At 42.2% G+C, this 21,931-nt stretch overlaps 1 protein-coding gene across 5 annotated transcripts in view; it reads left to right on the plus strand.

The window, feature by feature from the left end:
- The first annotated feature begins 13,398 nt into the window (after positions 1 to 13,398).
- Positions 13,399 to 21,931, plus strand: part of IQSEC3 (IQ motif and Sec7 domain ArfGEF 3) — a 109,505-nt gene continuing 100,972 nt past the window's right edge. For all 5 annotated transcript variants that reach the window (XM_072872944.1, XM_072872926.1, XM_072872908.1 and 2 more), the window contains exon 1: positions 13,399 to 13,920. In XM_072872944.1, the coding sequence (XP_072729045.1) occupies positions 13,427 to 13,920 (494 nt within the window). In that variant the 5' untranslated portion in view covers positions 13,399 to 13,426. The remainder of the gene's footprint in view (positions 13,921 to 21,931) is intronic.

The following is a 21,931-nucleotide window of genomic DNA, read 5'->3' on the forward strand; positions in this document are numbered from 1 at the left end:
AAACCAGGAACTTTTAATAGTATTTTATCAGTTTCCTACATTAGCTTCAATGTTTTTAAATGTACATTTTAATGCTTCAAGACATAAGTCATTGCTGGATGCAAATTAGGGGATTTCTGAATATATCTGGGAAGTTAATAAAAAGAGAAGCATGAAAAGAGATGCAAGACTCTAAAGATTAGCGTTAAATATAACTGGAGAGAGAGAAAAATGTTATATTAAAAGCCTACTGGAAATATTAGTGTATATTAAGAGCCTACTGACAAATGCTTGTCTAAATAATGACAGCAGGATACTATACATTTTAGGACAGTCTGTTTCCAAACAGAATAATGAAGGGTGAAAGCAAAAAAAAAAAAGAAGCTTTCATGAAATAATTCATTTTAATCATTTTAATTATTGTCACCATCAATTAGGACTCAGTCCTGCACCATTTAATTGTTCTTTTGACTTTGCCTCCTAGAAGCATATTTCAGAAAATGAAGTAATATGTGGCAAAGAAAAATTTGCACTGGAAAAATTCCTTTAATAAAAGCTTGTTCCTGCAGAGTTAGTTTCAAGCTGGAGACAATTTTTCATCTTTTCAAATATAAAAACTAAATAACAGAAATCAATATTCCATGGGAATGAGACTCACCCCTGTGAGAAGAAGTTCATCCAAACTCTTTGCTGTCAATGGTAAGCTCCTATTTTAGGATTTAAGTGGGTGTTCAAATGGCTGGGTTGTGTGAATAATTGATTATTTGATTCAGTTGTTGAACCAAAAAATTAAACTCTGCTTTTTTCCAAAGTCAGCCCCAAAACACTGTTTTCGGTGTACTTGGTAAAGAATAAAAACTCCATAGTTTTAGGGTAAATTATTTGCTATTTGTTTGGTTGGGACCAACTTTAGTTCTGCCTTTTTTTTCCAGGTATATGCAATAAAAGCAAAGAACTGGATTCATAGAAGAGCCTAGGCATTACCTTCAGAGATGTTTTTCCAATTTCTACTCAACTGGAAATCTAGTGAAAACTTGAAATACTTACCTGAAATATTTTCTTTCTGAATGAGCAGTGAAATACATGTTAAACATTTCCAGTGATGTTATTACTCTTGCATTTCAATCTTTCAAATGCTTTCTATTGCTGTTAAGTATTCACATGAAGTTATTTCATTTCAAAGCCTACCATATAAGCCTATTATAATTCCTCTGTGCTGCAGGCCAAATTTCCTGGTGGTCCTTAAAATTATGCCATATTAACTGCCTTTTAATAACTGTATACCAAGGTGCCTTGTTAATTTCACTAGATTTTTCTCCAGAAACATGAATTTATCTTGCATCTGTATTATAACATCAGGTCCCTACTTAATTCTGTTTCTAAGACCTACAGATATAATCTTCCTTTTCATTTACAAAGCAATAGGATATATATCTCTCCCACTTCAGCCTTTAATTCCCCCCTCCATTTTAGAGAGAGGCAAAAATAATACTGGGTGCAACACAACATCAGTTTTAACAGTATCTTTGTCATTGTTTCATAATAAAACCAATGCATTTATTTAATAAATATTTCTAATAGTACTTCTATGTGCTAGCTAAACTGCATAGCTCATTCTTTAAAAAAATAATAAAGTTAAGCATCAATAAATAACTACTCCAGGTTTTAATTTTTTCCCTGTTCTTGGGAGAAGAAAAAGGGCTTAGAAAAAAAAACCACCCTCAAAACTCACAAGTCTGGGGAGTTTCATACGAACTGGAGAGCAGGAAGGGCGTGTGCCTTATGCTCCGATGTTAAAGCCTCTTCCCTGAGAAATGGGCTACATTTGTGCACCTCTGTGGTATGTGACATCGTTCTGTCATGGTCCATGTGAGCATCCTGACGAGGAGCTGCTGAACAGAAGGACAGTAGCTGGGTGATGACTTCATGACCTTATGACTTCAACTAAGACATCCAAACAATTTGTTTAAAAATACATCGAAAAGAAGCATTTCATAATTTCTGTAATGTTGTCCTCATTGTTTTAAATGTCTAAAATGTTCAGTAAGTGCATCTCAAATTCACAAATAATTTTGCATTGACTGAATGTTTATTTTGGCAAATAAACAATTTATGACAAACAATTCACTACACCCATTTCAACATGGCCTTCGGTAGTAGGTGAGCACATCCACTAAAACGAGCCAGGAACCAAGAATTTTCAGCAGGAAGGAAGACAGGACCACAGACAAGCTCCTAACCTCTCAGCTCAGGCTGAGCTTCAGTCAACAATGAAAGACATTTTCTCAAATCTATACAGATTATGAATATGTCCTTGAATTTCCCGTTGAATGCAGAGAATCAGGGTTGAGCCCAGAAATCCCATAAGTTTGTTTGAGGGGGCCTCTCTATCTATTTTTGTCCAAGTGTTTTGCTGCCAGGCAGAGATGCTGAGCTGGATTGCTAAAGACAAGCTGCATCCTGCTCTGAATGGTGAGACAGCACAGGTCTCCTCTGCCTGCAAAGCCTTGGGGTACTCCTGCCTTTAAAGCGGGCAGTTGTGGATGTGTCTGTGTACGGTGCGGGGGAGTTACAGACTTGCCCTTTCTGGCATGCAGGGAAGTAGGCTAACCACAGAGATGGCCAGGACAGCTAAGTCAAACAGCATTAGTAGCAAGAAGCTGGCTTGTAAGGAAAAGAGACAAAGGACTTGGAGACCTTCACAAAACAACTGCTGCTTGTGGGAAAGAATATCTGAAAGGATCCCAATATATAAACATAAAGGAAGAGGAGAATTTTGGGGGCTACCTCAAAATGAGCAAGTAGGACTTATCAGAAGGCAAATGAAAATATAAACCCGCTACAAGAATGTTTCTTAAAATTTAGACTGGCCTGGCCGTGATGGCACTAGCTCCAGTGGGGAGTAGGGGCAGCACGTACCTCTTACTGTGCTGACCGGTATTTACAGTTGAGAGCTCCTGATTTTATTTTAGGGTTTATTCCCTATAGTCATGCAAACTGTGGCACAATGCTCCACCTTGTCTCCATCACTGCAAAGTAATTCATATTCACCACAACCCCAGAACCACTAGAAAAGCAATGTAGACCTCACGGAGGGTGAAATCTTGGCTGCCACTAAAGTCAATGGGAGTTTTACTCTCTGACTTTGAAAGCATGTAGTGAACTCTTGCCTTTAGCTCTACACAGCTCGACTCTTACCCGTAAGAGAGGGTTTTAATTTTTCAGGAGCCCACTGAACAAACAGTCTGCTGGCTACAGCGTAGCTGTTTAAGCAGGACAAGTTCCATTCAGGGCTACCTACCAGTTCAGCTGAAGCAGCAGGGACACTACTGGAAGTGCAAGCAAGGATGAAGAGGGTTAATTAGCATGGTGGGTGGTAAAAATGCCAGCAGTTGCCAGAACATCATCTCCACTTGAGCTCCCATCACAGTAACTCCCTGGGTTTATCTGAACCAGCACTAGCAGTGATGAGGTAGTTTTTGCTCCTACTCCTCTTTGGAGACCCAGCCAGGACAGGCAGACTGTCACATTATGTGTTCCTCCTTTCCCTCTTTGAATATATCCGTGTGGAGGCAGCAGGAGCTTGGCCTTGAGTATGCACCATTACCTTCATAGAAGGGAAGGAAATACAAGGAATTAATACCAATACCAATATTGTTGCAGTCACATTCGGTATTTTACAGGCCTGTTTTGTTCAGTTTGGTATAATACTGTTTATGTCCTGTAATCTATGCTGTGAAACATACAGAATATATGTTATGGAAGAATTCCCACTGCTGCTACAACCTCAGCCTCTCCATTTCCAGAAGCTCGGGACTGTATATCCATAACCTGCATGATGCACTAGTGCCAGGTTTGCATTAAGAAACACCAGTTTTATTTAGCACCTCCTGAAAATTAACTTTGGTTCACTTTTTAAACTGACTGGCTTCATTCTGCAACCACCAGAGTCAAAGAATAAATACTCTGTCACATTTCTTCATTGCATCAAAACTCGTGCCATATCAACAAAATGTTATCTGCATCTGAAAGACTGGCAAAAGGAGGTAAATGGTAACTGCAGGCTGATGCTCCGGCTAGACAGATTTTTGTGCTTGGCTTGAACCCACTGATTTAAAAATGAGGCCTCATGCACCTGCTTGCCTGGAGCAGCTTATAGGATTGGGGTCAGAACTGCAGGCACCAGGGGAAGCCTCTCCCTCAACCCTGCCTCCAGTTTTTTCTTATCATCGTCATGCTTATATCACCTTTAGTAGCACTAATGCAGCCTGATTTCTCTAAACTATGTCATACTAGTAGAAGGAAAAAAAATGCTTGTCTGCTCTCTCCTTTGTACTTGCCTTTTTTTTTTTTTTGTTAGGTATGATGACCTCTGTGAGACTGCCAGATTTATTTTGGCAGATTTGGCTGCTAATTCATATCTCCTAGGACTGAAAGAAATGATCTGAATTTGGGATGTCTCTCTATTAATAATCTGTTTTTTATCTTAATAAATATTTGTGAATTGTTTATCTGACACAGATGACATGTTTATTATTACAAATATGCTTATTGGTCATGATTCACATTGGTCTCTATTATTTTGGACTGTTTTCATTTATCTGTAGGCAGCTCATGCTGTTCTATATATTCTGTCACAGTTGGTTTTGTTTTGCCTTTTTGTGCTGATCTCTGTAAAAAACACAGCACATATAAGAAATTAAAAAACAATGAGAATGTTTCCAAAATCATCACTCTACCACATCCATCCAGCAGTAATTTAAATGTGTATGAAACAGAGTACAAACCTGAACAGATGGGAAGCTTTTAAACAAATCGTAACTTAAGACATCAGCAAATAACTCTGGCTCCTTTAGGATCCAGACCTGAAACTAAGACAGAGTCAATGGAAAGACTGGTGTTGTCTTTTGACCAAGCCCCAGGTACCTATGTGCTCCTGCGCGGTGACATCTTTGGAGAGAGGATTCTGTTTGCTCATGGGGCCTTGATCCCTCTTTTGGGTATGTGATGCTGTCCTTGTTCCTCAGTAGAGTACAGAAAGAGTGTTAGGTAAGTATAGCTGGAGCAAAGATCTGATGCTCCCTGCTACAGGATGATGTGAACGCTAAAAATTCAGACAGGTTTAAGGTGAGACCAGAAAAACTGATAGAAAACTATTGAGGTTTTTTTTAATGCAGGGGTATCACCTCTGACTCAGGAAGTCTGGCTGGAAGCATATTTTGGGAAAGTATCACTTTGTGTTGCTCCCACTGTAATTCTCTTTCCTAGGCAACTGATTTTTTATTATTTATAACCTTTTAAAGCCTTACACAGTGGATTTCAACCTAACTTTCAAATTTTGAGTTTTCCTTTCAACCGTACTCGGCATGTCTTTCTAACAAATATTCAGCCATTCTCTTCAGTTTACTGAGAAGCACTTCAGATACCTCCTGCCCTCACACCTTTCTGTCTCCTTCTGCACATTCACTTCCCTTCCACAACTTCCACATCGGTCTTGCCTGCAGACCAAATATCAGCCTTCCCCCTCCGTCAGTTCTGCCCACCCCAGCGATTAACAGCCTATGCATCCTCAGTCCCCTGCCTCCTGTCAATTCTCACCCGTCTCCCTATGTATCATGCTTCCCAATTCACATCGGTTTTCTCTCCCCACCATCCAGCCGCTGTTACTGCTTCTGGCTCCTAAGCCCTTCCTCCCTCCAGGGACAAGACCGCTCATCCTTTGCCGCTTCTCTCTCCACCTTCCCAAGGTGAGCGCTGCAGAGTGCTGCAGAGGGAAGGAGTAACTGAACTGTCATCTCTGCATGGGATGGAAAGAAGAGGCAGTGCTGCTGTGAGCTTTTGGCATTTTTTTTCTTTTTTCCCTCTTTTAAAAATGAGTGTAGTGTTGTTTGAGAAGATATGTCTGCTCACTATCTGAAAAGGTCTGCTGGGCTACTTTTACCTGGGAGATGGGCAAATACAGTAGCCAGCAAATCGATGGGTAATTTCTCTCTGGCCAACTTAAATATTGTAAGGTTTCAGCTGCTTGCCTTGTCACTAGATTGGCTTCAACCACTGCCAAAATCCCACCAGTTGTGAAAAAATTCACAAGACAGAATGGCTTGCACCCAGAGCTTAACCTTATGTTAAGCTCATGCACGCAACACAAAAACTAGACCTGTGATCTGCCACCATTTGACCTATCTCCTGCTCTTTACATCTGGGCCTCCCAAAACAGAGTGGTCTCTTGTGCCCTTTGCAAGAGGCTGTGTAGACAGAGGTTCTACTGTATGGAGTCAGTTGCAGGAATGTGGATGGTGGTAGCTGTCTGAAGCAATTCTGCCATGTTCTTCAAAGAAGAGTCTGGAGCAAGTTCTGTTGGTTTTGAGTCACAGGATCCTTTTTGTCTCTTCATTTGCTCCTTGAAATGCTTTCAGACACCAAAATAGAACATAGAAATATTTATCACAAGTCAGCAGGTCTGAGCACAAGGGGTCCTGTCTGTAAGCAGATTTGAAGGCAAAGGTTAACCTGAGCAGAAGCCTGACCCCATAAATAATGAGCAACAAGAGACAGGAACACATCTGAGCAGCGACCTCTTCAGCATATATTTGGCCTGCCTCTAGTTGGACCACACTGTGTATCAGCAAGTCTGAAGGATTACCTCAAAAGCCAAAAAAAAAAGACTCGAGTTTAAAAAAAATTGCATCATTTAAAGAGTTCAGTCCGTTTAGCTTGCTAAAAATAATATCATCAGGTGATCTGATCAGTCACCTTCAAGGAGAGAAAAGCTTTAGGACTAAAGAGCTCTTTACCCTAGTGGAGAATGGCATAAATACTCACAGCTGGAAAGTAAAAAGGATAAATTCAAATGAGAAAAATATTCCAACTTGTCAACAATGACAGAGATTAACTATAGTGACAAAATATCAAGGAATGAGACAAATGCTCTACCTTTTACTATCTTCACAGTGGTACCAGAGGCATTTCTGGAGATACATTGTTCTTAAGCTCATGTTCCAGGTTCAGTAGCTGCATGAGATTATATGGTATGTAGCATGTCAGGCCAGATGCATTATTGATTTGTCCTGGCCTTAATTTCCCTGAGAAGTCAGCATCCGCTTACCCCTGTTGCATAACGGGAGCACAGACCAAACAAGCCACGCTTTCAAGGTGAAACAGGACGCCACGGAGGGTCTGTAAGCAGAAAGTGGTCCCTCTGCTTCAGATGAGGACTGACTAAAGGCAAGAGGAGTCCTCTGGCATCTTCATCCTCAGTCCTGCACCTAAAAGCCAGGTGGCATGGTCTGCAGTCCTACCTTCTTTAAACTGAAATCTGCAACAAGGTGAAACCTGTCTCTCGTCTTGGGGCTGTTGAATTGTTAATTCATACTGATACCACAAAATCAGAAGCAAAGGGAAAATATCTTGTTCTATAAAGCAAACATAAAGAGCTGAAATGTGGTAAAGACAAATACTTCAGTTTCTTTCAATGGTTTTTCTTTTACCTCTTCAGTGGAACACAGCTAAGCTGACATATAAATATTTTAAACAGCTGCTCATCAGAAAAATAGTATATTGTAGCTTTAGCTAAAACGTATACTGTTCATGCATGTTTTTTGTTTTCTTGATGGTATTTGATCTCTGCCACTGCAGAAAAAGCTTCTAGTTGGAGTATGAGTTTAGATTTAACATTATTCCATTTCTTTATGTTTCTCTTTTTTATCTGTGTATCTTATGCAAGGTCAGATCACACAAACTTGTCCCATCTGAAAATCCCCATGTAATTCAGTGGGACTAGTCAGATAAGATTTGGAGAATCAAGCTCATATTCCATTTTTTCATTTTACCGCAGTATTTACAAAGGACTGAACAACTGTCAGTTCAAACAAAAACCTGACTGACTCTGAAGAAAATGTCTCTGTGCAGCTTTTGCTTTCTAGAATTAATCAATTAAGTGGTCAAAGCTTAATTTCATGAAAAAGACAGGAGATAATGTAACATTTAGCAACATTAAAAGGGAAAGGGCATTCTAAAGAGGGACCTTGTTTCCTTTTAATTTGCAGTAAATAATGCAATGCTGCAGCAGCACAGTTCAAATACAGTCAGGATTTAAAAATATGTCAAAACTACACATCTCAGCTAAGGCTACAATACAGAATTTGTACCTTTTTCCTGATGAGCAGCTGTTTTAAAATATTAATATGTCAGCTTAGCTGTACTCCACTGAAGAGAAAAAAAACCAAACAAACATTGAAAGAATCTGAAGTATTCGTCCTTACCACATCTCAGCTCTTTATGTTTGATATAGAACAAGATATTTTCCCTTTGCTTCTGATTTTGTGGTATCAGTATGCATTAACAATTCAAGAGCCCCGACATGAGAGAGAGAGTTCACCTTGTTGCAGATTTCAGTGTAAAGAACATAGGTAGGACTGCAGACCATGCCACCTGGCTTTTAGGTGCAGGACTGAAGATGAAGATGCCAGAGGACTCCTCCTGCCTTTACTCAATCCTCATCTGAAGCAGAGGGAGCACTGCTGTTGACTCCAATGCTTTCTAATTACAGACCCTCCGTGGCATCCTATGGGATCATGGGCAACACACTTTACTTGGTCCTAGCTTCATTTTATCTATCTGTTTAACAGGTGTAAGCAGATAGTGGCTTACACTCAAGATGGTGAAATGTCTCTCACTGATCTGAATAGTTTTGGATGAGGCCTCAAGTGAAAGAAGCCTGAGTGAAAAAAGCATTCAGGAGATGCAGATTTTTTTCCCCATCCATGAATTATGCATGAGTACATTGTGATTGTCTTGATTCTATCCTCTGTTTTGAAATTATTCATCTAATTCCTGCAGAAATTTTTTGGTCTGTAGGCTGTTTGCAAGCAGTTCTGAGAACCTCTACTCAAGCAGCTGCTAACTTCCAGGTGGGGCTGAAAACACCCCGTCTTCCCCCAGAAATCAGAATGGAAGGTGGCAACACAAGACCGTGATTCTTGCGTCTCTTCCCTACCATCTTTTACACTAATTCTGTCTTTTTTATATGATTTGTGTTATGCTTCCTTGTGCGTACTTCTTAAGAACTGGGTGAGAATGGATCCAGTGGGAAACACTGGCTGTGGGGATTTCACTTGAGATTCTGCCATGGTTTTAGAGAGACAGGAAGAAGGGGAGAAAATGTTAGGTTAATTAAGGTGGGTTGGCCAACATTAAACCTGCCTTTCCTTGAGTACTAAGGACTTGACCTTGAACACCAATAACCTTTGTTGTATTCAGGTGCGCTTGTACATAATTCTTCTCCTAAAAGAAAGACAATAGAAATACATGTATTATAGAAGTATAAAAAACCTTACCATAAGCTCATAAGCTTATGATAATAAGACCATAAAATCGTAGCTGGGAACCTAAGCTATATGCCCTGCATCTCAAACTGGTAGTACTTTGGATACTGAATTACCAGGAGAAAGTTGTTACCTTGCAAGGCCTGGACATGGAAGGTGGAGGAGAATGGGGTCAAGTGGAAGAAATGGGGAGAAGACTGCCTGGATTTGCTGTGAGGAGCCCCTGTCCAGGAGAAGGAGATGAAGTGTAACTGAGAAGAGGGAAATGCCTTGAACAGAATTTCAAACACAAAAACATGGGAAGTCTTTACCTGTCAAAAGGCTGGAGTGATTTGTTCGCATCAAGTTTCAGTGAGCTGTTGCAAATTAAAGTGGGATTAGGACCTCTCAGTAAATGTTACAAGAACACTCTGCAGTGAAAATTTTTCTGCACATGAAACACCTGAAGATGTTACTACCTTCCCTATCGTGTATGCTTATTAGTATACCCTTATTTATGCATTCACTCTCCTCTGACTGAATTAAATAGCTAAATAAATGTAAAATTAAATCATGTAGTATTAGACCTTTCCATTAAATCCTGGGGCTTCACTCATTTGCATTTTGTTTTGTTTTTATAATGCATGCTTATTTTAATTACTACTGCTGCATTTTATTTGTAATTGTCTGTGCAATGCCCAAGCACCTTGCTAAGTGGATAAGAGAAGCACTTTATTCCATAATAACATAATTAATCCATTATTGTTCATTATTATTTTTTCTGGAATGGACTGAAAAGAATCATGACTTTGAAAAATACAATACCAACAAATTATCTATGGCAAAAATAATTTTAACAGAATTCATACTTTCCTCATCTTCGCCATTGTTTCCCTCTAGATATCATCTCTCCTAAAGAGAGAAGCAGCAGCATTTAATGACCTGAAGATTGGGCTAAATGCCAAAGAAGTTTGAAATCAGAGATCTGTCCCCCTGGCTTCCTGCATAGCCTTGGACAAGTCATTTAACCACTCTGTGTCCCTATTTCCCTATTTCTGATGGCTACAATCCTACCATTCACCTTCTACGGAACAGTAAAGCTTACTTCACTAATGTGCAGAGCTTTGCAAATGATGTATGCTAGGTATTGTGGCAGCGTAATCAAAGGGACACAGTGATGGCTGGATAAAAGAAGAGGCGTTTCCTAGCTATGCAGGATTCTTGCTTACCGAGTGAAAGAAGACATTCCGTTTCTTCTGATATCCTTGCAGATTCCTCCTGAATGAATAACCCATCTTCATTTAATTTTCTTATTACAGAGGATTATGCAACTCTATTACCTCTTGAAGTTTTTTAGGGAGATCCCTGCATAGTCTTTCATGTTAGGCACAAATGTATTCTGCTGCATTTTCCTTTGGCACATGCTTTCTGTAGAAACCTGAAAGGTCAGGGCTGGTCTTACTGTTTTTGTCCACCAGTCACCACACCCATACAGAAAATGGGCTTCCTCCTGATTCTCCTAGCCTGCTTGATTTTAGCTTACCAATCCATGGCTGTAGGTCTCTGTTTAATTTATGACAAAGATTTATTAGTAGAAACTAGGCTAATGAGGCTGGTCAAGCAAATTAAAGGTGCAGAAAAAGTGAATTAATATATGGGGTCCACTCCGCGCAGTAAAAGTCACATCTTCTGATAGGTATTCAAGCATCAGACACAAGACTTCCAAGCTGTTTTGCCCCATCCCCAATCATCCAAACCAGGATTTTTTCTTTTTAGTTAGTATTCCCTTAAGAATACATGCCACAACCTGGCTGACTATACCTGGACAGACCAGTACAATGTCTATGACCCTTATTTCTTCATCACTTTTATCCAGCTGAGCTGCAAAGGAACATGATGTCCACTGCAAAGACAAAACTCTGCACAGGGCTTGCCTTAAAACAGCCTCCTCTATTCTGCAAGATAAACAATCTCTGCCTGAAGTCTCTTCTAACAAGGACAAGGTAGCTCTGTGTGTGTGTGTGTGTGTGTGTGTGTACGTACATACGTATGTGAGCATACCCGTGGCCATCCCTCGTTTCCCAGAATACATTAATGCCAAAAGCACGTTACTTCCATTGGTGTCCCTGGACTCTGTTCCTGTGAGGCAAGACTGAAATGATGCTGCTCAGTAGTGTCTCTGAAAGCAGACACCATACCAGCACAATTTCCCAAACGATCACTTCCACTCTTCCCCAAATATAGCTTAGGTATTTTCACCTCCCCTGTCTTTCTGTGTGTGCCTTTTTTCACATTCCCCTATAACCATCTCTTCCCTTGCTAAATAATGCCAGTTCCTGCTCAGTCAATCCCCTGTCACGAGACATTAATGACACACTAGGCAATGAGATGGAGGAAGGTCTCCCCTAAAAATTTCCAATAAAACCATAAGTGTGTGGGATTTGAATGCTGTTACTCCTTAGAGTTCACTCCGGGGTCTTCCCCCAACACACAGGGGACATACGGCAATGTTTCACAATCCCCAAAGCTATCTCTAAGTGCTTGCAAGAGAACTGTGAATAGCAGGTCTTTTTTAGGAGGAGCCTGTGAACAGCTTCTAATCCTGGTGATCCTGTTTGCATCAGTTTACATTCCCAGGGCTATCTGTGAACAGAAAAGACCGGGACACCTTTCAGCTCATCTGAAACAGAGATGCTGCTTCACATTGCTTGGTTCCTCACTTCAGGAAATCCTTGCTATGGTGCAGGTTTTGCTGATCTGAAAAGGCAAAACGAGAGTAGTTCTAGACTCAAAATCACCTACTTAAAAACAGTTGTTTTTTGTTCTGTGGTCTTGCACCTTTTGTATGGTCGGTCGAATCTACTGACACGCTTGCCTGAAACCAGGTCTGACTGCCCATTACACCTCCTGGATCTTCAGCGCCCACAGTGCCTGGAAAGGATGCCACTTTTTTACCCTTTACAGAAATCATCATATTGTTCATGGATCTACACAGGAGTTCCTGAAAGTAAGTTTATTACCCTTAGCCGGGTAACTTATCGATGAATATAATAGAAAGCACACAGATAGTTTCTCAGACCCAAGGTTGTAAGTTTGCGAACTCGTAAGGCTGTGGATGAGGAAGGGCAAGGGAAGGTATTTCTTGAGAAATGAACAAAACCTGCACAGAGTCTAACAGCAAAGGCCCTGCCTGTCACTTCTCTGGTGTTACACCCACATCCCCCCCCAGCAAAACTCCACAGCAAGTCCTAGTTTTCTTCCTAAGAACCTGAAGGACACCAAAGACTCAAAGGAGTGACAAACTCGCAGGGAAGCAGCCGATTCCTCTAACATCGATTTTCCTCGGTAACTCCTTCCCTCGGGTTCAGATTTAGCCCTGCCTTCTGCATGCTAACAAGGCAGAGCAAAAAACAGGACCATTATCAACAGGGCAGCCAAAACCAGCCACGATTATTCAAATCACTATGGGGGGAAAAAAAAAGAAGAAATCACTAAGTCACCCTGGAAAAAAAAAGAACAGCAACACCTAGAAGTGCCATTCAGGGAGGAGAGCAGAACGGCTATCGGAGAGGCTGCGAAGGGCTCTGCGAAGGGCTCTGCGAAGGGCTCCGCAGAGGGGCTCCGCAGAGGGGCTCCGCAGAAGGGCTCCGCAGGCGCTGCCCGCTCCCGCCGCGGGCTCCCCTCGGCACCGGGCGCTCCACGGCGGGGCGAGGCGGCACCACCCGGACGCGGCGGGAGGGTAGGGGACGGCGGCGGGGCCCGGCCGCGCCAGCTTTCCTCTCACAGACACCGTCGGGCCCCACCGCCGGGACGGCGCCCCGCACCCTCTGCTCCCCGCGCCCTCCCGCGCCTGCGCGGCCCGGCCGGGGGGCGGGATCTCTGCGGCGGATCCCGCCCCGCTCCCCTTCCCCCGGCCTCGCGTGCGTGGCGCGCGGGGGCGGGGGCAGGCGCGGGAGCCGCCTCGCCTCCCCTCCCGCCAGAGCGCGCGCGCACGCGGGCGCGCGGCGTGCGAGTGAGCGGCCGTTGGTCGCGCGGGCGCGTGCGTGCGTGTGCGCGTGGGGCGGTGAGGCGCCTCCCCGCAGCCCGCGCCGCTCTCGCCGGAGCGCCGGCGGCCGGGCAGGGGGGCCCGGGCCGGCAGCCGGGGCATGGAGAGCCTGCTGGAGAACCCGGTGCGCGCCGTCCTCTACCTGAAGGAGCTGACCGCCATCGTGCAGAACCAGCAGAGCCTCATCCACACCCAGCGCCAGCGCATCGACGAGCTGGAGCGGCGGCTGGACGAGCTGAGCACCGAGAACCGCAACCTCCGCGGGCAGCAGCCGGCCCCCGCCGAGCCGCCGGCGGCCCCCGCGCCGCCCCAGGGCCCCCCGCCCGAGCAGCCCCCGCCGCCGCCGGGCCAGCCCGACCCGCTCCAGCACCACCAACAGCTCCCGGCGCAGCAGCCGCCGCCGCCGCCGGCGGGCAAGCAGGCACCGGCGGGCCCCGGCGGCGGCGGCCGGGCTCCCGGCCACCAGCATCCCCCTCTCCAGCCCCACCAGCACCCCGCGGAGAAGGACGGCAGGGAGAAGGGCTGCTGCGCCGCTCTGCTCCAGCACAAGACCCCCCAGGCCATCGGCAAAGGCGTCCTGAGCAGGAGACCGGAGTAAGTGAGACGGGGGAAAGGGGGCGGGCAGGGGTGGCGGTGGGGGAACAGCAGCGTAACGGGCTCTTTCCGGGCCCAGATCCAAGAGGGAACTGGGTTATACCCCCCTGCAGCCTTGCACGGAGAGAGGCAGCGTGTGGGTGGGTGGGGAATCCCTCCCTCGATGCGTTCTCGGGGAGAGCAGGCAGAGTGCAAAGAGGGGCCAGGATGCTGCTTCCAAGAGGCATTTGCCTCCTAGTTCACCGCTTTTATTTTTATGTGCAAGTGCTTGTGGCCTGTTTGAACCCACTCGGGCTGCTCACCCGCGGTGCTCACGCACAGCATCGTGCCCTCATTGTCTGTCATAAATAAATAAGTCTTTGATCAAAGATGAGTGCGGTTTAGCCCAGGCAGGGAGAAGCTTTGCAAAGGACAGCAGCATTGTGGCAGCTTCTGTTTGCCATAAGTCTGTTTGCCTTAAGTATCTGTCAAAAAACCCCATCATCCCTGGAATGAGCTGGGATTTTCCTGCCCTCGGTGATGTAAGGGGTCTAGGGTATGCATTACATTGCACATGATGTGTATATGTTCATAGAGATACAGATGCTGTACATATGTTTGACATTTAGGATGCTTATCACACTCCAGCTCTTCAAAAGGACAAAGTATTTTTTGCTGGTCTTTCCTCTTCAGTGAAGAAAGCATGACTACTAGTACTGAATACTGATAATGGTCTGTGTGCATGCATGTATAGTAAACAAGGATGAGCATTCCAGCGCTATAGGTGGTGGAAGAGGCTACTATTGAAGAGTCACATTTTCTTGGATTACGTATCCAGTATATGCCATCAGTTCACCAGCTGGTAATTACAACTGCACTCAGTATTGTATTGTCCTTTGTTTAGGCACTTTGAAAGCAGGGGAATGTTTTCTGATTGAAAGCCAGAGTTAGTGAAGTTAGGAAGAGAAGGAGCATAGTTTCTGATCTGGCTTCTTTTATGTAAGAAATAAGCTAATATAAGTAGTAAAACTAGATCGGAATTTCTTTCCTAGAGCGAATTCTACTGTTTTGGTTATAGTAATGTCAAAACAAATGAAGTATGCAGCACACTGTGTAGCCCAAAACGTCTTCCTTGTCTCTTTTGACACTTTAAATAAAAGGGCCCCTTCTCTCTCATGTTTGTTTTGAATACACAAGCATAGCTACAACATGGAGCTGGATTTTCAGCTAGTTTAAGTAGAGTTACACCACTTCATAACAACTAAGCATCTATCACGAGTTTCTGTGAAAATCAGTGGAGAAATTACTATTGAAAGAAATGCTATTAAAGGAATATGTACGGTCAAGGCACGCTTGAATCCCAAAAGACAGATCCATACTTCTAAAATACTGCACTGTAAGACTCAATTTTGCAGTCACAACTTAAAGGAAATGAGTGGGCTACTCAGAGTATTAATACAGGTAGTAAGCATTTGCAGGATCTGGCCCTTATTCATCATGCAATAGATGGAGTTTTAAAAAGACGTAGGGCCAGATCCTGAACTCATGCCGATTGATGTAAATCCAGAATAGCATAGTTTAAGTCACTGAAGTCAGAACAGTAAGAAACCCATAGAAAAATGCATAATCAACCTCATTGTTTTTTCAATAGTGAATCCCTGCAGTGAAGGCTCTGTTAGAAACATCATATCGGCAAGGGCTTTCCTTTCTTCTGAACAGAGTTTCTAACATACATCATTACACAGATTGAAGAGTCAATATCTATGCATAAGTCTAAATACCTCCTTCTTATTTGAGCTTTTTTTGCAGTGGGGTTTGACTGGGGGAAGAATTGTAGATTTTTTTCTTCATACCAAAATGCGCAAAGAGAAGTGCATTAAGAGCACAGCTGATCACTGGTATATCATACGATGATCTTTATATTCTATATAGATAGATAGATGGATAGATGGATGGATGGATGGAGCCTTTTTGTGGAAAGTCAGGGCTGCTGCTGGGGATAACAGAGCAATCCCTGCAGTGTTCTTCACTCAGGAAGATTAAAATAGACTGCTTCTGTTTCCTTGTATAGCTTAGGCAAACCAAAATCTTTGTATAGCAAAGGAAATATGAGAGATGCAAAACAGTCTACATTTCTCACTCCTGCAGGTTCTTTTTTTTCCCCCCATTGATTATATATACTCGGTTTCATGCTCTCTCATCTCTGACTGTTAGAAGAAAATCAAAGAGACTGCAAAATCTAACTTAAAGGCAACTTGGATGGAGGGGGGGGAATCTTTCACCACCTATTGACAGCATGCCCAATATATTATGATCCAGCTGGCCAACCTGAGAGTTGTATTTTTGCTTTTGTGTGACAGCAGGGGACATATACTTTAATATCTACACAGACTAGGAATCTGCACTCCCTTCCTTCCTCCCCACATCTGAACATGTTTTTCCCTCTATTATAATCCCTGAAATTCAATGTTATCAAAATTTTTTTCTCTTAGCCAAGAGCATAGGAACTGACTGTTCAGTACAGAAAATGGCCACTCTAAACAGAACAGAAATGATATTTTAGCATGTCAGGATGCAGTGGCTGAAAGCAAGGGTTAAAGCAGCACCCAGGCAGTGCCCGGCTCTCACTGCCCAGTAATGGAATTTCCTCTGCCTCTCACAAAACAGGAGGTTCTGGCAGCATGTTTAAGTGTATGTGTGCTGGCCCTTCTCACCTCAGACACAGCCCAGGGATTTTGCTCATTTTGAGTCAGGACTGAGATTTTTTTGCAGCCCAGCTCACCTCAAGCCCTGGACAGAAGAGAAGACCTGAGCTTTTGGACACGTGTGACTATTCATGTCAACTGGGGCAGTCTTCTGTAAGGGGCTTGGAGGAAAAAACAGCTGAAGCATCTCTATCATTTTAAAGAAAAGTTCAGTCTTATTTTCATTGTTCACTTTTTAAAAAACTGATAAGTTTTCTTTTTTTAAAGCCCTTTTTTAAAAAAAACCCACCTATATTTTAAAAGGGAACAAAACCAAGCCCATCTCTAGAAAGGGAAGAATTCCTGAGTTACACAGAGGCCCACTAATTGTTGCTGCATGTCATTGTGTGAGAAAGGTAGCACTGAGCTTACCTGTGAAAGGAGAGGCAAGGAGAAAGATTTTTGCAGAGATTCTCAGCAAGAATTAGGCTGATTATTATTCCACAGCATCTGTCTCTTTCTACCTTAGGAGTCTATTGCATAAGCACCTCACAAGTTTAAAAACAAAAAAATAAGGTCATCCGTCATGGAATGTTTTGCTTCAAAAATACAGGTTGCCAAATTAGCATAGCTTAGATCACCCTTACTAGGCAGCCTCTTGTCTTAAGGGACCATCCCAAAGTATCGTCAGATCCTGTGAGTATAATTTTTCCTTCCCTTCTTTATCAGAACACTACCTTCTTTGCCAATCCCCAGTACCCTTCCTTGAGTATCAGGGAAATGCCACAGGGTTGAATTTAGCAGATTAAGTCTAAATGGCCCAAATCCTGCTGGTTTTTTTATCAGTGAAACTCTCAGTAGGAGCTCTGCCTATGGAAGGACTTCAGATTTTGAGCCCATGCATTAGCTGGAAAGCTCACTTCGATAAATACAATTAGAATAACAGCTAATAATCCATTATAGTTCCTTCCATCAAAAGACATGGGTGCAATTTACAAACATTCTGCATTAAACTGGCATTAAAGTTTTCTTTTAACTGTGTCACCAACACTGAAAACAAGGCGTAGAAACAGTATTTGTCTAGCATGACATAAAGAATCTAAGTACTGCCTTTAAATTATTAGCCTGTTTTGCTCTACAAGATATCTCCTCAAGCAAAACAAACTCTTAGAACTCTTGGAAGAAATTTTCTAGAATCACATTTTCCCAGAGGTTTTAAAGCTCAGTTGGATTTGCATTGGGCTGAAAACTATTTTATTTTATTTTATTTTATTTTATTTTATTTTATTTTATTTTATTTTGTATTGGTTTAGGATAGTATTTTTTATCTTAGTAAAGAGGCAAGTTTTAAAAGACAATGTTAGGGTCACTTAGTTGCTGTTGTGGTCTGAGGCTGTTTGCTATATTTTTGTTTAATTTCAAAAGCTCAATTATGTAACTTTAAAATGAAGATATTGCATATGCAGAGGTGCTGTTTTCCATAATTTTTCTTTTTAACTATGCATTAATGTTCTATTCTATGGATTATCTCCAGGGTAAAGGCATTAGACAAAATCCCACTGATTTCAATGGATACTAACAATAACTGTAAATATTATGGCTTACTATTAACATATTTTGCTATATTTGCGCATTGCACCAGCACAAAAAAAAAAAAAAAGACCAGAACAACTCTGAATGGCTCGTGTACCCCAGATACCCATTCCTTTAACTTTGGGCGCACAAGGAGTGCTACATTTGCCCTCTGCTTTCATTCTTTCAGATTTCCCCCAGCCTATTTCAGGGTTTAACTCCCTTGAGCTTTCACACACTAGAAATAGTTGCATTGGTGCTGCCCTGGGTTCCGCAAATCCCTGCTAGCAATGTACCATTTCAGCATCAAAAGTTATTTGGAATAGAGTGCTGTAAGCTGGTTCCAAATGACAGAGGTCTGCACTGGCATAGCTATGCAGATGCTAAAGCCCTGCTTAGATGATTTTGAAATAAAGAACATAATGAGAAGAAGAAAGAAAGTAGACTCTCTCCGACTACGTCCCATTTAAAGATAGATCCATACTGGTTCCATTCACATTGTAATCATATGTAAGACATATTTTATGACATGAACACACCTGCATTGTATCTACATCAGGGCCTGTAAAATCCCAGGCAGAGGAATATGGAATTAATTATTTAAAACAGTATTTAAGAAATAAGAGATGAAGTGAGAGAAAGAAAACATCTCAGCTTAGGAAGGGTTCAGGATGAAGTTCTAGGTATAAAATTGCTGAGTAAAGACGGCATGAGGAATTCCACCCACAGGGATAGCACCTCAATATGATGCTGTATAAAGTCCCAGCCAGAGCAACACAGTGTCAAGGCTGAAAATACTATTGTGGGAAATCTCACTGGCGGGATGGGAGCATCAGGAAGTAATAACAAGGAAGGAATCTGTGTGAAATACTGCCTAGCGGTGCTTTGGGCAGATACTACTTGTGTATCTGTGTCCTGAACCCAGTTAGAGCAGTACCTGGAGTAACAAAGACTCATACTAATCTTTTAACAAGAGAAGCCAAGGGCTGAAAGCAACAGCAAAAAAGGTGAATTTTTTAATGCTTAAATGAGGAGGGATGCAAATGCATTATTTTGTTTTTCTGATAAGATGGTGATATTTTCATGTCACTCAGCTGTATGTTCTGCTGCAGCCAGGCTGCTCTTCTCTGGTGGCAAGGGTACCTTTCTTCCATATGCCTTGTATTGGCCCATTTGGTGTCACTTCCGAGGCAGATCCAAGGTAAGGTTCTATGAGAGGACTTTAGAAGCAATGAGCTCACATGCCAACTCTGTTAGCATTCAAAAGAATTCACGCATGTCTGTTTGGAAGAGGTATACATGGAAAAATGTCCCAAATGAATAGGTATTAACAACGCCCTTGAGAATTCCTGTCAGGGACTCAGTGCCAGGTGACTCTTGGGCTGGCTGTCCCATTCTTTGCAGCACGTACAGTGTGGAAGGACACCCATTGTTCTGAGATTGCAACAAGCGACTGATACTTCCATGTTCTCCATAAAATGATGTGCACACAGGAATATACAATTTAGGCATGGTTCATACAGTTTATGCATGCAGCAAGTGGCTACTTATATGAGGCATAGGCTGAATACATTCCCACCTACACCATACTTGAAATTATTTGCACTTTTAGTCAGAGTAAGCCAGAGAAATCTAGCCTTGGGCTGTTCTTCTAGTCCTTAGATGGTGCCAGACCAGAGCCTGTCAGCTAGAAGTCTGGTCTTCTATTAATTATGGCTTCTACCTGCTCATTCAAAAAAAGTGTTCATGTGATAAAATGAAGTGCACTTCTGCAAGGAAGAATACCTCTAGACAAACAGATGTATTAGATTGTAGAAATTTCCCAGTTTTATTTTTTTCCCTTCTGCCTTGGAATCCAAGTAGAAACAGTAAAAAAGAGCTACTGTCCTTCTGCCTTAATCTTTCTGTACGTACGGTTTATTCATCTTCTGCTTTCCTGTTATTTTCCCTATAAATGCCTTGTTAGGTAGCTTGTTTTCTCCTTTCTTTCCTAGTTCAGCAGTGGTTTATTTCTCTTTTTCCATTCTTGGTTATAAAACCTTTTGTTGTTTCTCCCTTAGGAATACATTATAGAAAGCTAGAAATATTCCTCTGTTTAACAGATGGAAAATATTTCATTTGTTATAAAATTACCTGTAGCCTGTGCTCATTACTTGGTGCACATTCCATGGAACCATATAAGAGCAAATAAGGAAAAAGGAAAAGAGTCATTTATGAAGACAGAGCCTGAAATGTGACCATTTTCCCTTTATTTTTCATACTTTTAAAAAAAATTATATATACATTTTTTCCCTCCAAGAGGTCTATCTTGAAACAAAATAGTAATATTCTTGTATTCATCTATTCTGGAGCTTGTAATTTCATTTAGCTAAGTCCTAGGTGAGAAAATGAAAGTCTTGACTATTGGATTTGTTCTGCCCAATGGCTCTGTTTAAGATCTCTTAGTTAGAGCATTGGACTAACAGTCTTAAGATCAAAGTTTAATTCCTCCTAAATGTATTTTTAACAGACTTGTGATGCTGGACAGTCCCTTTCATCTCTGCGTATTTTAAGATCTGTAGCAAAGCAGTTGGAGATCTATTGTTACAGATAAGAGTGGGCAGATAGATCAGGAACAATCCTTTTTATAAATTTCAGCACAGGAAGCAGCATAAAGCTCCTGTCATTACTTGCAATGTGTACTGCAAGGCAATATGTATATTTGCACATAGAAGAGAGAATGTATTTGCCTGAGCATTTGTCTACAGTAGGTGTCTAAGAGCAAAGTTGAAACAGCACCTAGCTTCTGTGCTTTTTACATACAGAAAAGCAAATCGTCTGCTGGAGGAAATCCATGTGTCTTTACTGACGTCAATACAGCCATGACAGTTTACATCACCTGTACCAGATTTTGCGTATCTGTCCTCACACACAAATACACATACATCCACTAGTGTAAATGAGTGTTGACAAGAGCAATGGATAGCTACTCATCACAGACATAACAGTGAACAATGAGCAAACCATTAAGCAACATTCTGACTCTTCGTATAACAGGTTTGTAATGTTTTCTTATGGTATTTTAGTATAAGGTGGTAGGAGTTTTCTTGTTGCAGGGTTATAAAGATAGATTTGCTCTGTTTGATAATGTTTTTTCCTTTCTCTAACCTGTGCATGCACCCTCAGTCTGCTTCTCACACAGGTATTATTTTTACTGCTTTTGCTAAGATTATGCTTATTGATCAGCTGTTATTTTCATGTCCTCTGAAGTTGCACTTTTTGAGGGGGATAGAAGGGGATCAATATTTTCCATGATTAGTCACATCTAAGAGGGGCCGTTTGGTGAAATTGAAGTGATTTTGAATAAGAAATTAAAAATGGCAAACCTTACCCTTCCTGCCCTCTTCTAGCTGCAAACAAGGGGGTCTGTGAGCTGCAGAGCTAATGAAGCTTGACTTCCAGAAGATTTGTGTCACGGTTACATTTTCTGATGCCTAACAAGATGTGAGTTCTGATCTAAGCTTCTCCTGGTATTGAGGCTTTTATAACATCTCTCTCCAACATGGAGACTTCTGTGTGGAGTAATGGCTTCAGTTCACTTGGCAGACTTTCCCTCAGTGGAGAACCTACAAAGTTCTCTCTGTTACACCCCGCCAGCTATTTTCATGGAACTCATAAGAGGTTAGTATCTCTGAGATCACTGTTACTCACTCAAACTTGGTTGAAACTCACAGTGGGATCTGCAGTTACAAAGTAGGAACCAACATAGACACACACACAGAGAAAGAGAGAGACAT

This window comes from Ciconia boyciana, chromosome 1 (genome assembly GCF_034638445.1).
Source record: "Ciconia boyciana chromosome 1, ASM3463844v1, whole genome shotgun sequence".
Classification (NCBI taxonomy): domain Eukaryota; kingdom Metazoa; phylum Chordata; class Aves; order Ciconiiformes; family Ciconiidae; genus Ciconia; species Ciconia boyciana.